Source organism: Delphinapterus leucas, chromosome 3 (genome assembly GCF_059928025.1).
Source record: "Delphinapterus leucas isolate spDelLeu-1000000601 "Yukka" chromosome 3, BTC_Dleu_Yukka2, whole genome shotgun sequence".
In the NCBI taxonomy this organism is placed as follows: Eukaryota; Metazoa; Chordata; class Mammalia; order Artiodactyla; family Monodontidae; genus Delphinapterus; species Delphinapterus leucas.
This window is the reverse complement of record NC_143131.1, coordinates 125,043,481-125,056,131: the sequence shown is the minus strand read 5'-3', so window position 1 is coordinate 125,056,131 and position 12,651 is coordinate 125,043,481. Positions and strand designations below refer to the sequence as shown.

Here is a 12,651-nt window from a genome sequence, read left to right as displayed (position 1 = left end):
TCAGAATCCATCTTCACGCCGTGATTCAGGCACCTACTACCATAGTTGAATACATAAACTGAGTCTTCTTTGCCATCTCTATTAAAATAGACTGGAAGGCCACTTGTCAAGGGTGTTATAGAAGGAATTTAACCATCAGATGTGTGTGTTGGTGGTGGAGAAAAGGGTGTATAAACATGATCTTCATCCAGTCCTATAAAATGATATATCTCCAACAAGATTCTTAACTCACAGAGCATAAAAACAGAAATAATTTCCTCCAGTTTTTACAGAGTTGTTTCCTGTGAAGATTGATGGAGCACCTGCTATGTGCAAAGAGGTTGTCTCAGGCACTGGACATGTACTATGTCACATGCTATGGTAGATATCATTGGGACCCAAATCGTCGTGCCCTCTTCCCCCAGGGACCTGAGAGTCTTTTAGGGGAAGTGACATGTCTGTACATGCAAAGCACATGATATCACCGGATAATATCAATATCGAGTATTAAATTAGTAGAACAGATGAGATCCAGAGGAAGGAGAGGGCTATGTGAGATTAAGATGGTTATTGATTATAATAGCTGGTATTTACTAAATTTTCATGTGCCTAACTAACAGTGTTATTTGGGCTTAACACAGATTAATGTTTAATCTACACAACAGACCTATGGAGGAGGCACTTTTATTACATTTTACAGAAGAAAAAATTGAGACCTGGTGAGGTTAAGTAACTTGGCCGAAGTCATAACGCTAGTATTAGCAGATCCAAGATTGCGAATCCACATAGCTCACATCCAGGGCAGAGCCACACTCTTAATTATTAGACCTGGCTGTCAGTAGAAACTTGACCAAGGAGGGGAGATAGAAGCTATGCCTTCAAGGATTAAGGGGACCTTGATTGGTTCAGTGGGGAAAAGGAGGGAAGGCTTTTCTTTTTCAGACTGGGTGTTATACCAGTTGTCAAAATTGGTAGAAGCATACATACATAGGCACACCCAAGCCAGGCAACTCTTCATGCCCTTGGTTCTCAATTTCTCTTAGAGGTGAATCAGTGAGGGAGGGAAATGAGAACACACTGACCAGTATCTGGACTAGAATGGAGTTACAATCAAGGCTGCATTTTTTCCACAGTGTGTTTTGAATTGTGGTGGCTCTGGAATGGCAGAGTGGTGACGTGGTAAGGGTGAACTCTTAGAGATGCCAGGAAGACTTAATTTTAGTTGTAGAACTTAGATTTTGTCAGGCAAGTGGTAGACTTCTTCCTACCCCAGGAAAGTGTCTTTCTCAGCTGGCTGTGAACAAAAGCGGAAAGTATTCATGCCACTGGCAGTGGGGTACATGTGTCCCCAAGGTAGGAGAGGGCTCATGATAATGTAAAGCCTTAAGAATCATAAGTCTAGGGCTTCCCTGGTGGCGCAGTGGTTTAGAATCCGTCTGCCAATGCAGGGGACACAGGGCACCCTGCTCCGGGAAGATCCCACATGCCGTGGAGCAGCTAAGCCCGTGCGCCACAACTACTGAGCCTGCGTGCCACAACCACTGAAGCCTGTGCGCATAGAGCCCATGCTCTGCAACAAGAGAAGCCACTGCAATGAGAAGCCCGCGCACCACAATGAAGAGTAGCCCCCGCTCGCCACAGCTAGAGAAAGCCTGCGAGCAGCAATGAAGACCCAGTGCAGCCAAAAATAAAATGAATAAAATAAGTTTAGTAAAAAAAAAAGAATCATAAGTCTACCTGGAATTAACTGGATGTTTCAATCAAGGATGTGAACTAAGCAACATAGATGGTCTATGTGGTTACATTGTGCTAGGAGTAGTTGTATTTGCCAATTGTCTTGTTTAGTGTGCCCTTGGCATACTTACTGGCTTCCTTCCCACCCCAGTCTCCCCCTCTCTGCCTCCCTGGGATGCTCTGAAGCTTCTTGGGTGAAGCTGTGTCTGGTGGAGGTTGTCATGATCACCTTCCTTGGCTTGAAACTTCTACTGAGATGCTGACCATACAGAAGCAGCTGGTGTAGGCGTCTGCGTCTTTGGCTTCCTCTTTGAGAATCTGCCATCAGCTGTGATTGACAGATAAACTATCAGGGAAGGATGGAATTGAGAGTGAAGTCTGAGTTGTGAAATGCCCTAGACAGATTCCATTTGTTATTAGGAGCACAGATGAACCCATTTAGAGGATAGCAAAGTTCACACACCTATTCTTTAAAATGATTCTTTACCTCCTTCAGTCTCTCCTAACAGTTCATTATTTTACAGCCATTCGGTCCTTCTGCAAATGTTCTTCCTGACCTTTAAATAAAGAACAAAATGAAAAGGATAATAAAAACACTTATTAAAAAATATTTATTACACACCCTATATTCTAGACATGGTTAAGCCACTGGGGTTACAGTACTAAGCCAGGACACACGGTCCTACCAAACAGCATATCAGATTGTTTTGTATCTATAAAAAAATTGTTTTCTGGATGGACCTAGAGATTATCATACTAAGTGAAGTAAGTTAAAGTCAAGTATCTTACGATATCACTTGTATATGGAATCTAAAAAATGATACAAATGAACCCGTTTACAAAACAGAAACAAACTCACAGACGTAGAAAACAAACTTATGGTTACCAAAGGGGAAAGGGGGGGTAGGGATAAATTAGGAATTTGGGGTTAACAGATACACACTACTATATACAAAATAAACAACAGGGTCCTACTGTATAACACAGGGAACTATATTCAATGTCTTGTAATAAAAAAAATGTTTTCTGTTATGGATACCTGTCTTTATTTGTTTCTAGATTGCTAAACTTGTGAATCACTTGCAAAAGACTACTTTGATAAACATAAGTTACAACATTTCAAATCCTTATAATACTATGTTTATCTTGGAAGTCATTCTTTTAAATTGCTGGTTGTTTCCCTGTCTCACCAGGCAAATTGGAGACAATCTGATTGTCCCTGGAGGGGTGAAGACCATTGAGGCCAATGGGAAAATGGTGATCCCTGGAGGCATCGATGTCCACACTCACTTCCAGATGCCCTACAAGGGAATGACCACAGTGGATGACTTCTTCCAAGGGACCAAGGCTGCCTTAGCGGGGGGCACCACCATGATCAGTAAGTCCCCCGACTTTACACATTTCTGTAAAGCGTGCGAGGGGTCCTAGGGAGTGAGTTTAACCAACACGTTAACTGCAGTGGTCTCTGTTGGTAACTCGTACACTTCCCCTCAATTCAGCTTTTAGACTTTCTGCCTGATGAGACCTGAGAAAAGCTGGTTATGGTGAGGACATTGGCAGCTCCTGTAACCACATAGAGGAGATTCAGGAGGTTCATGACCTTGAAAGCAGGTGTCTTCTCTGTCTGCCTTAGAGCAGGGGCCCGGTATACCATGGGTGGGGAATCAGCACTTATCACCTCTGGGCCAGTCTCTGTGGAAAGTGGACTTAAAAAGTTGTGGATCGTGGGCAAAAAGCAATTTCAGGACTTCCAACTTGGGTCTGAGGCAGCAGGGGCAGAGAGTACAGGCAGAGCAGTGAGAATGGGGCTGAGAAGCATCCCAGAGAGAATGATAATGAGACTTAACAGTTCTTGAGAGCTGGAGGCTTCATTGGTGGTTAGTGTTATTTAGTCTGTGCTGTGTTTTGACCAATTCGTATCTTTAAGATTGGGCAAACTGGGGGGTTGTTTCTCTTGTTTTGTTTTGTTTTTCTGGTGACTTTTGCAATTCCAAAGAGACCTAGGGAGTTGAATGCCAGGATTACTGAGCAGATAGCATTCCAGGGCACTCCTTCCTAAGCCAAAGGAATCCCAATGAATTGGCTCCCGTCCCAGCCCTGGCCCCCAACTTGGTCAGCAAGAGCACTGTTTACCACGGTATACATCCACTTAAGAACTCAGTACAGCCTGAGCTGTATTATTCACTGTCTTTTGCTTCCTTTCAACGGGAGCAGCAGCAGGGTTCAACTTCAGCTAGTTGGGTGTGGGAACCCAGGAAAATTGTGCCAGGGCCATAAAAGGTGCAATTCTGGGAGACCAAAGCCTTTCTTCAGCCAAAGGGAGGAAGCCAGCTGACTTCTCGGCAGCTGCCTGCCCACGAAGGCCCTGGTCTGGGTCCAAGCATCAGTAACATAGCTCCATGCCTTTGCTTTCCGATAAGTGCACTTAGGCTGCCTGTGCTAGAAGGCTGAGGAAATCAGTGATGTTGGCCCGGCTTTCTGCCATCTTGCTGAGGAGCTGGACCTGTTCAGAATCCTGGACATATGCATTAGGCTTGGGCTTCTGCATTAGGGAAGGAGCTCCACGTGAGAAGAGAGGAAAGCATATAAGAACAACAGAAGTGTACATGTCCTTTGTAGATAATTTAAAAACCCTAGGTATGCAGAAAAGAAAAAAAACTCCATAAATCTCACTTCACTGTCACAGTTTGGCTATATATTTTTTTCTATTTAACAAAAAGGATTGTAATAAACATACTGTGCTTTAGCCTTCTATTTTCACTAATTAATATGTCATGTATATCTTTCCATTCATTTATTTTTATTCTACCAAATTTTAAATGGACTCCTGACATCCGTTTTATGAAGGTATCACAATTTATGTATTTAACCAAACTTCCCTATTGTAAGACTTTGTTCCCAGTTTTTCACTTACATAAATATATAAATAGTGGCAAACATCTTGAGAACCCAGATTTTGCATATAGCCATGTTTATTTCCTTAGGGATAATTCTTAGGCATAGGAATAATTGTTGAGGTATGAAAAATGTCATGGTTTTTGATATACGTTTCAAAATTGTTCTTAGGAAAGTTGTACCAATTCAGACTTTCTCTCGACTGCCATGGGGAACTATGAAAAACTCTAATTTTTGCCTTAACCTCACCAATGTTATTGGTGTAAATCTTACTCTTTTTAAAAGTATTATCCACCATTGCAGGTACTGCAAGAGTAGGTTTTGGCCTCAAAGAAACCATATTCTTGACAAAAAGTTCGCATGGAAATAATATCTGTGGGCCAAGCGTCAAGTTCACTTAACTGATACCAGGTCTTTGCTACGGCAGTAAGCGCGAGCATTCATTCTCTTGTGCCCAGACATAACTTTAAAGCCCCTCCTTCTGCCCATAAAAGGGAGTCGAACTTTGATCACCAGCAGTGACTCCTGTAATACTGGTAATAATGGTACACAGTAGGCGCTCATCAATTGATAGCTAATATTTATGGAGCGCTTACTATGTGCCAGGCATCAGGTGAAGCACTTTCCATGCATTTTCCCATTTAGTCCCTTAACAAACTTAGAGGGAAGGCAGTGTTACCCCTGTCCCCAACCCCACTTGGTGCCCGTTTTAAGAATGAGAAAATTAAGGTTTAGAGAAGCTAGTAATTTGCCCAAGATCCCATAGCTAAGTGACAGTTGAATCATTAGCAACCTTGAAACCACCCGGGAACCCTTTCTAAGGTTAATCCTATTCTCAAGAAATAGAGACTTTGCTGTCGTAGCTAAGCAAACAAGAGCAGACCTGTACAGAGGGGACCAAAGGCTGTGTCGATGAATCGCCCGTGCGGGGCCTCTGTTGTTCAGTTGACCACGTGGTGCCCGAGCCCGAGTCCAGCCTGACGGAGGCCTATGAGAAGTGGCGGGAGTGGGCCGATGGCAAGAGCTGCTGTGACTATTCCTTACACGTGGACATTACCCACTGGAATGACAGCGTCAAGCAGGAAGTGCAGAGCCTAATCAAGGACAAAGGTGAGCCCGGATGTGCCTTCCTCCCTTCCCCCTTGCCTGTCCTTCCCATACTGGCCACTCATTTAGTCGCTTCTCCTTGCTGGACCCTGGAACCCTGAGTATGAATGCCAGATATAGGGGTACCACTATGGACCAGGCCATCCTACTTACTCCTTACAGGATCCCCATGAGATAGGGATTATTATCCTTACTCTGCAGTTGGAGAACCTGAGGCTTCCGAATAAGTAGCCCAAGATCATAGAATTTGTAAGCAGTAGATCTACCCAAAGCCTGTGCTCTGCACCTCCGTGCAATACTGCCCATTGTACAGAGGAAGAAACTGAGGTCAGGAGAGGTTGACGTCTTACATGAGGTCATACAGCTAGTACGTATGAGATTAGGAATGTTTAACCTCTATCATTGTGATTCCAAAGATCCAACCATTACTATTATGTAACAATAGCATCCTTGGAAAAGGCTAAGACACTTCTGGGAGCAAAGATGTGTTCGTACTCCAGATAGGAGCTTAGGGCCTGAAAGTTGTGTGTGTATGTGTGTGTGTGTGTGTGTGTGTGTGTGTGTGTGTGTATGTATCTGCGTGTGTCTGTGTCCTCTCTATGAGTCCATGATTTAGGTTCCCATTGACTTAGATTCTTCTAGGTTTACTTCTTTCTGTGTTCTGATGGTCAAGTATTTCACACACGCACCACCCTCTCTACATGCACGCAGACATGTGACGCGCTCCGCATCCGAGGGGCGCCTGGAGGACTTAGGGGAGTATGAGGAATGGCCTCTGCCAGTATCCACGGCAGAAGGAAGCAGGCCGGTGCAGAGCAATAGGATAAATGCCGCAGGATGCAGCATATTGCTACAACAGTAACAATAGTGCTACGATACTCGTACTACTAATATTATTATAATTATCATTATACGCATGTTATAACACTGTTATCAATGAGCAGTCTCGATGCAAAGGCCAGAAGTGCAGTGGAAGGCAGTGTGCTCGGGGTTCGGGGGAGGGGATGACCTCCCAGAGGACGAACTCTCCTTTGCATCCCCCGCTCACCCCACAAGCTCTGCCCAGTTCTCACTATCTGATACAGAGGGTGAGATTAACCCCTCCCTTTTTTTGTTTTGGCCGCACAGCCGGCTTGCGGGATCTTAGTTCCCACACCAGGGATCAAACCCGCGCCCCCTGCAGTGGAAGCGTGGAGTCTTAACCACTGGACCGCCAGGGAAGTCTCCTGCCTCCCTTCTTTCTGTGTCTCCTTTCACACTGCATCTCAACTAGGTAGAAAAGTGAATGGCTTTAACACCCACTTCCCTTCTGAAGGGCCTGAGTCATACCACGGATGACCCAGAGGCTTGTGGGAAGGGTTGTGTTGGGAAAAACTGCCCTGGGTTGCACCATTCTGGGTAGGGAAGGTCCCAGATTACAGTCCACTTTTGGCCTGGAGTACTGTGGGCTGAGATGGCCCTAATGGCTGGAGAACAAAATTACCCTCCTTTCCTCTAAATGACTCTCTGTCCCCCAGTCCCACCTGTTTCTGTAAATTACTCTATTAATAGTGTATTTGGGGGGAGAAATTAAATGGCTCTTTCCTTGTAACGCTGATGACTTAGATATTTAAGCCCAAGGTGAACCTTGACTTCTCTGCATTAGCTCTGTTACTTCCCCTAGGACAGGCTCTAGATCTTAGTTCTCTCTCAGACCCAACACCTTGCCCAGGCCTGGTGGAGAGCAGGCACTCACAAAGAGCAAAATAAACCTCTCCCAGGAGATCAACCACGTGCTGGTGCTAAGAGTTTTGCATGTGTTGTCTTTTAAAGTTTCCAACCACCTTACGAAGCAGGATGGTGTTATTTTTCCATTTTATAGATGAGGAAACCGAGGCTCAAGGGGTTAGGGTTTCCAAGCTCGCTGACCCAGCACGTGGTGCCACTCCTAGTGTGTGTACACGGCTAGTGTGCTGCAGTGATTCCTGACACTGTATCCTGCCTTGAGCAGTGTCGAGGCTTGTTGGCCCTCTGGGCTGGGAACTGTGGAGCGGGAGGCAGGAAGGAGCTGCAGAAGAAGAGACCATTCTGCTATGGTGTCATAGGAATCATCAGTTTTACAGGGTAGAGGAGGAAATAGAAAAATGCTCTTGGAGAATGGACGCATCCGCTTTGCATTGGGCAGGGGCCTGCGATACCCTCAGGGCCCGGGGGGTGTCACAGTGGGAGCACAGGACGCAGCAGGGTCGTGATAATGCTGTCTTCCTCCTGTCTTCCCTCCCATCCCTCTCTTGCAGGGGTGAACTCCTTCATGGTTTACATGGCCTATAAGGATTTGTATCAAGTGTCGAACACAGAGGTAATAACCCATCACTGTGTGGTTTGGGGTCTCTGGATGGCTTTCCTGTGGTTGCCAGTGACCTTGGCTCTTTGCACATGAGTTACTGTGGTCAGTGTGGGAGACTGCTGGGCAAGAGAGCTTCCTGAAGTCCTCGCCGTTTACGCTACATTTTAAATAAGGTAACGGGCAGGGTGCCCGGGGCAAGGCAGACAGGGAACTAACATTTCCACTGGCAGCAGCTTTCTCAAAAGGACAAGAGGAAGGGCGTGTCTAAATCTCCCATCTACCAAACAAACTCTACACCCCTCGGGAACTCAGGGGGAGTGTAAGTGCTCAGCCCTGTGGGATTAAGGAGGGCCGTCTACTCTTTGGGGTAATCGTACCAGCTTGCCTCTGACTCTCTCTCTCCGAAATGCATGGGGTGTGCTTGTTTTAGACAAATCTCAGCTTCTCAGAAGAAATACAGAAAATGAATTCCCATACCACCGGGCAAGGAGATGAAGGGTGGTCTGCCTTGAGGGGCTAAGAGATAGAGGTTTCAGCTTTTGAGTTAGCTTCTGGCCAGGCTGCAGTGCCTTTCAAGAGTGTTAAGAAGGATTCTGAAGCTCTATCTGAGTTCAGTGGGAAGTAATTCCATTTAAAGTGTGTGCAGGAGGCAGAGTAGGGGGGTTAGTATCACTCTGTTAGATGTGTGCCCTGTCTGCCTAGGAGACATGCTGGGTTCCTTATATAGACAGTTTTCTAGAGTTCCTTTGGATTAGCACTCCTCTTTGGTTGTGCATGTTTTAGTCTGTATTTCTGCCCTAGTCACTTATTTCCTCTAGTTCATCCCATTTATTTTAGCTCTGGCCCTAGTCGTTGGCCCTTGCATGAGATTGCTAAAAGCACTGGGTCTTGTGAATGTGACAAAGACTCATTTCTGTTTCAGCTGTATGAGATCTTCACCTGTCTGGGAGAGCTGGGAGCCATCGCTCAGGTGCACGCTGAGAATGGGGATATCATTGCCCAGGTAACACAGCGCAGCTCCCTGCAGTACACTTCCTGCTTGGGCCAGGGTCTGCCTCCCATTTATTTTCTCATTTCTTCAGTGTTGCCAGAGCTCTCAATATGTGCCAGGCACCCTCATAAGTACTCTGCTAAGAACAGAACCTGCCCTCAAGGACCTCACAGTCTAGGAGGAGGAGCTATGAGGGCAAATAGACAAGCGAGGGAGAAAGCAGAAGATGCTGGAGAGCAGGGAGCCGTCTGGCCATTCTGGGGAATCAGAAAAGGCATCCTGGCACAGGAGGTTTTCTAATTGGGCCATTTAGTGGGAGAGCATCGCTGAGTCTGTTTTGAAAATGAGTCCAAGGTACGTGTCATGCTCAGTCCTAAAGAAAAACTCTAAGACAGCATTTTTCGGAAGCTGGAAATCTGAGCCAGGACTGCGGAACTCACGGCCTTAGATAATGAATTCAGGTCTTGTGGGGATCAGACATCCCACTGATTTCCTAGAAATCATATTGAGAAACCTGAGGAAAGAGTGATGAAAGCAAGGGCCCCAAGGCCCAAATTGATCATTTGTAAGGAAGCAGAAAGCACTTCTCTCTCTATCTCCTGGGTTGCTTAATGGGCTAGATGCACAGATGTGTCTTCGCCAGGGTTTTGTTGATCTCAGAAGCGTTCAGGATTGGCTTCCGCTAGGAGGCGGCAGCCAGCAAACAGTGTCAGCTCTCTTAGTCCATTTGATAACATTAACAGCAAGAAACCATTATTCATTCTTTTAAGAGTATTTCCTGAGTGCTTTGTGCCAGTGCAGTGCCTTGTGCAGCACTAGGCTATAGCGGGGAGTCAAAACAGATGCATTCCAGAGCTCTCGAGTACTCGGGCTGTGCTTTAGAAGTTGTCCGGGACATGGCGAATGTGGTCGGCAGGGGTGTGGGAACACACTGAGGCCGACCCTCATCTCAGACCCGTCAGCTTCTGACAGCAGGACCCACCTGGGGAGCGCTTCCCACCATGTGCCAGGTCCTAGTCAGGGCTCTCGTATGTTCCCATTTAATCTTCGCCCAAGCCTTTCAAGGTGGCGCCCACCCTCCTCCCTGTTTTATAGATGAGAACACTGAGGCTCTGAAGGATGAGGTCACTGGCCCAGGGATCACAGCCAGCAACTGGGAGAACACAATCTTAGCTTCTCAGGGGATGTGCCTCAGTGAGCATCTTTACCCAGAGACGGTGGAGAAGGGTCCTTCTCCACCAGTCCAGCTGTAGGCTCCCGGAGAGGCAGCGCCCGGGCTGTGCAGGCTCCAGCTGTTAGGATTTCAGACTCTCAGGGCTGTCTCTCTAGCGGAGGAGGTGCGTTAAGCATGCAGTTTCCACTCCCTTACGACCGAGGAGGTTAATTAGTCAGGCCCCTGACAGCCTTCTCCCACATCCCCCGCACACCCAGATAATGAAGTCATTTTCCGAAGAGGCTCCAGATGCCTTGCTCCCATGGGAGGCATCCTGGTGGTGGTGGAGCTCTCTCTCCTCCCCATTCTCAAGCTTTCCGTGCAGCAGCCAGACGCCCCAGCCCTCCCTCCAGATGCCCTAGCAATCAGGCTCCCTGCTTCTTCATCCTAGCCTCTGTGGAGGCAGACGGACTCCGACTCACAGCCCCTTTCCAGCTTCCTTTTGAGGCTTCTTAGCACAGAAGTGTGTCTGCTTCCGCACCGCCTCCCCGCCTCCGCCCCACCTTGGGAAGTTCTGTTCCCGGTCAGGAAAAGAATAAGGGCTCTTTTCCATTTGGATGAGTTTCGTGTATGTGTTTATTAAATTCAGCTCAAGCTGAAAGATTTTATCACATTGTTTAAATGAAGGCAGCTGCTATACTCGGAGTTTTTGCTACACGTTATGCAAAGTGACTAAAGAGCAAGAAGTGTTTTCTAAGGGTACCAACAAGGGACATTTTCAAAAGTTTCAAGCTGGAAGGGCAGTCGGAGAGTACAGCGTCTTTAGCCCTTCGTCCAACAAATATCTACTGAGTGCCTACTATGTGCCAAACCTTGGAGGGGGAAGGTGAAAAAGACAGGGTCCCTTTCCTCTTGGAGCAACTGAAACTGTGACGTAATTACAGCAGCGATCGGTGCCTCTAGGTGCCCACACCTCCCCCACCCATGTCAGGTGGCATCCATGGGTCTTTACACGTTATTCTTTTTTTTTTTTTTGCGGTACGCGGGCCTCTCACTGTTGTGGCCTCTCCCGTTGTGGAGCACAGGCTCCGGACGCGCAGGCTCAGCGGCCATGGCTCACGGGCCCAGCCACTCCGCGGCATGTGGGATCTTCCCGGACCGGGGCACGAACCCGTGTCCCCCGCATTGGCAGACGGACTCTCAACCACTGCGCCACCAGGGAAGCCCTGCATGTTATTCTTAACCTTCCAGCTATAGGGACACCGTGGCTTTGCGAATAGGCCATCCCAACGTGAGCAGTGCACTAGAATCACCCGTGGAGCTTAAGGAACGCTCCCTGGAATTCTCCGAGTTCCAGAGATCCAGATTTGGGAGGTCATAGGAGAGCTCAGTCAGGTGTAGTATGGAAAAGTTGCCCTGGTGATTGGAATGTGCTCGGAGACCATCGTTCGAGCGAGTTCCATCCTGTGCGTTGTCGCAGCACTTTTGGACCAGATAGGAAGGAGAGCGTCGTGTGAGATGGAAGATGCTTTAGTTGGACACCTCAACCCTTGTGTGACTTCACGAGGCAGTTCAGAGTCAAAAGTCACCAGAGTTTGGAAGAAATTGTATTTAATCTAAGCTTTGATACATGGAACAGGAAGAATGAAAAGTGGAGGTACTTTGCTGGAAGTATCAGCCTCTGTCTGACCTTTGGTCCAGTTCTGTCGAGTGAGAGGCAGTGACCATTTTACTTCTCGTGGTTGCTGATAGCATATGCACCTTCCTCCTCCTCTTCTTTAAAAAATGTACGTGAATTAAAAAAAAAAAAAACCCAACAAAAAAAGAGTTCTTCTTTTCCAGGGCGAAGGGATCCCTTCCTTTCTAAGCATCTCATAGTTTCCAGGTGAGACAAAGCCTCGTTCAGCTCACTCCCTCCTTCATCTCCTGTGTCACCAGCGCGAGGTTCCTAGGAGCAGGCCTCAGTGCTTGAGCGTGAATGCCTGCAAAACTGCAGATCTGCGGCTGAGGATTTGTGCAAGTTCCGATTAGCCCAGCCTCCTGCTTCCAGAAAGCTGGCCGAGTCTGAGGAAGTTAGCCATCAGCTATGAGGGGTAGAGAGCTCTTCCACATCCACAACCTAGTTAAATAGAATTTGACCAAAAGGCTAAGTCAGGTAATGCTGTTTAGAGGCATGATGTAGTCTGGTGAAATTCTGAATCGGCTTATTATAGCCAAACATTTAAAGCATGAGAAAGCCCGAGGGGTTTATTAAAATACAGAAACCTAGAATTTATCTCATATGTTCTGAGTCGGTAGACCTGGGTAAAGCTAGACAACTGCACTTTTACAAAAGCAACTCAGCAGATTCTGATGCAGGTGGTGGATGGAGCAGACTTCGAGAAACAGAGCAGGAAACTGTAAGCTCCCTGAAGTTAATTCAAGTGCTTAACCTGGAGCCTCTCCCGGAGCAGGTAGTCAATACAT

General features: G+C 46.9%; 1 protein-coding gene across 1 annotated transcript in view; it reads left to right on the top strand.

The window, feature by feature from the left end:
* Positions 1-12,651, top strand: part of DPYSL3 (dihydropyrimidinase like 3) — a 115,209-nt gene that overhangs the window by 78,688 nt on the left and 23,870 nt on the right. Inside the window, exons 3-6 of the mRNA XM_022590029.3 lie at positions 2,907-3,091; positions 5,554-5,718; positions 7,992-8,053; positions 8,964-9,044. Of these exons, the coding sequence (XP_022445737.1) occupies positions 2,907-3,091; positions 5,554-5,718; positions 7,992-8,053; positions 8,964-9,044 (493 nt within the window). The remainder of the gene's footprint in view (positions 1-2,906; positions 3,092-5,553; positions 5,719-7,991; positions 8,054-8,963; positions 9,045-12,651) is intronic.